Genomic DNA, 1306 nt, shown 5'->3' with positions numbered 1-1306 from the left:
ATGTGGCCCGACTATCGGCGAGACCAACTTAAGGTGCAAAAGGGCTCATATGTCCACCTTAAGATTGGAAAGTTATAGTTCCTTTTAAGGACAAACCCTCGAAGAGGCCAACTTAAGGTGCAAAGGGATTCATATAGAGTATCCTTGTAGTAAAGGAGGCAAGGTGCACGACGACAGATTTCAGTCCTTCTCCTCGGATTTTCTGAAAGTATCCCATATCATAAGTAGTCGATAATGGGTTGTCGCCATTCTTCTTTCTCAACTTCAGAAATAGCGACAAGATGCTTGAGTTCGTTTTCTTCACCTTCAGCCTCATTTAGCGGCGGTACTACCCATTTTTGGCAAATGGTAACTTGCGCTTGGTCAGGTAGGGCTAATGATGAAGCTAGAGCAGCTAAAGCGTCAGCCTTGTTATTTTCTTTCCTTGGCACATGCTGAATAGTCACATCCCTGAGACACCCCATCAACTTTTTAGCGTAATCATGATATGGGCGTAGTTCAGGCTTTTTGACCTCGTAACTACCCAAAAGTTGATTGACCACTAACTGGGAGTCACCAAAGACTTGCAATTGCTTCATATCAATGGCCATTTCAAGCCCAGGTATTAATGCTTGATACTCAGCAACATTGTTGGAACAGAGTTGTGTCAAGGTGAATGAGTAGGGTAAGACTTCACCTTGCGGAGTGACAAATACTATGCCAGCCCCGGCTCCCCCACGATGTGCAGCACCATCGAAGTAAATCTTCCATGGAGGTTGAACTTCAACGACCATTGCGTCCTCATCAGGTAACTCATCAGTTAGCTCCCAGTCATCAAGTATCGGATGATCTGCTAAGAAGTCTACCAATGCTTGTCCTTTTACAGCCTTTTGAGGGATGTACAAAATCTCAAATTGTTGAAATTGGAGGTACCATCTCGCTAGTCGATCACTAAGAACAGGTTTTGACATCACGAACTTGATGGGATTTGCTTTAGAAACAAAATGGACAATATGAGCTTGAAAGTAGTGCTTCAACTTTTGAATTGAGAAGACTAGTGCCAAACACAACTTTTTCAATTGGCGAATAATTCAACTCGTTAGGTGTCATCATCCTGCTCAAGTAGTAAAGAGAGTTTTCTTTCCCTTTACTATTTTCTTGAGCCAACAGTGCTCCAACAGACCTTTCCTGCGCTGCAATGTATAGTATCAATGGCTTTCCAGGTATAGGAGATGCTAAAACTGGAGGCTTCATCAAGTAGGTTTGATACTTTCGAAGGCATTGCTACAAGTCTGGTCCCACTTGAAAGGAACACCTTTCTTTATGA

General features: G+C 43.0%; 1 protein-coding gene across 1 annotated transcript; it reads right to left on the bottom strand.

Annotated features, from left to right (window-relative positions):
* Positions 1-218: 218 nt before the first annotated feature.
* Positions 219-950, bottom strand: LOC138879810 (uncharacterized). Its single transcript, XM_070159445.1, has one exon. It carries the CDS (start codon positions 948-950, stop codon positions 219-221), a length of 732 nt encoding a protein of 243 aa, XP_070015546.1.
* Positions 951-1306: the final 356 nt, after the last annotated feature.

This window comes from Nicotiana sylvestris, chromosome 10, assembly GCF_000393655.2.
Source record: "Nicotiana sylvestris chromosome 10, ASM39365v2, whole genome shotgun sequence".
Lineage (NCBI taxonomy): Eukaryota > Viridiplantae > Streptophyta > Magnoliopsida > Solanales > Solanaceae > Nicotiana > Nicotiana sylvestris.
The sequence above is the reverse complement of the archived record's forward strand: the minus strand, read 5'-3'. Positions and strand labels throughout refer to the sequence as shown.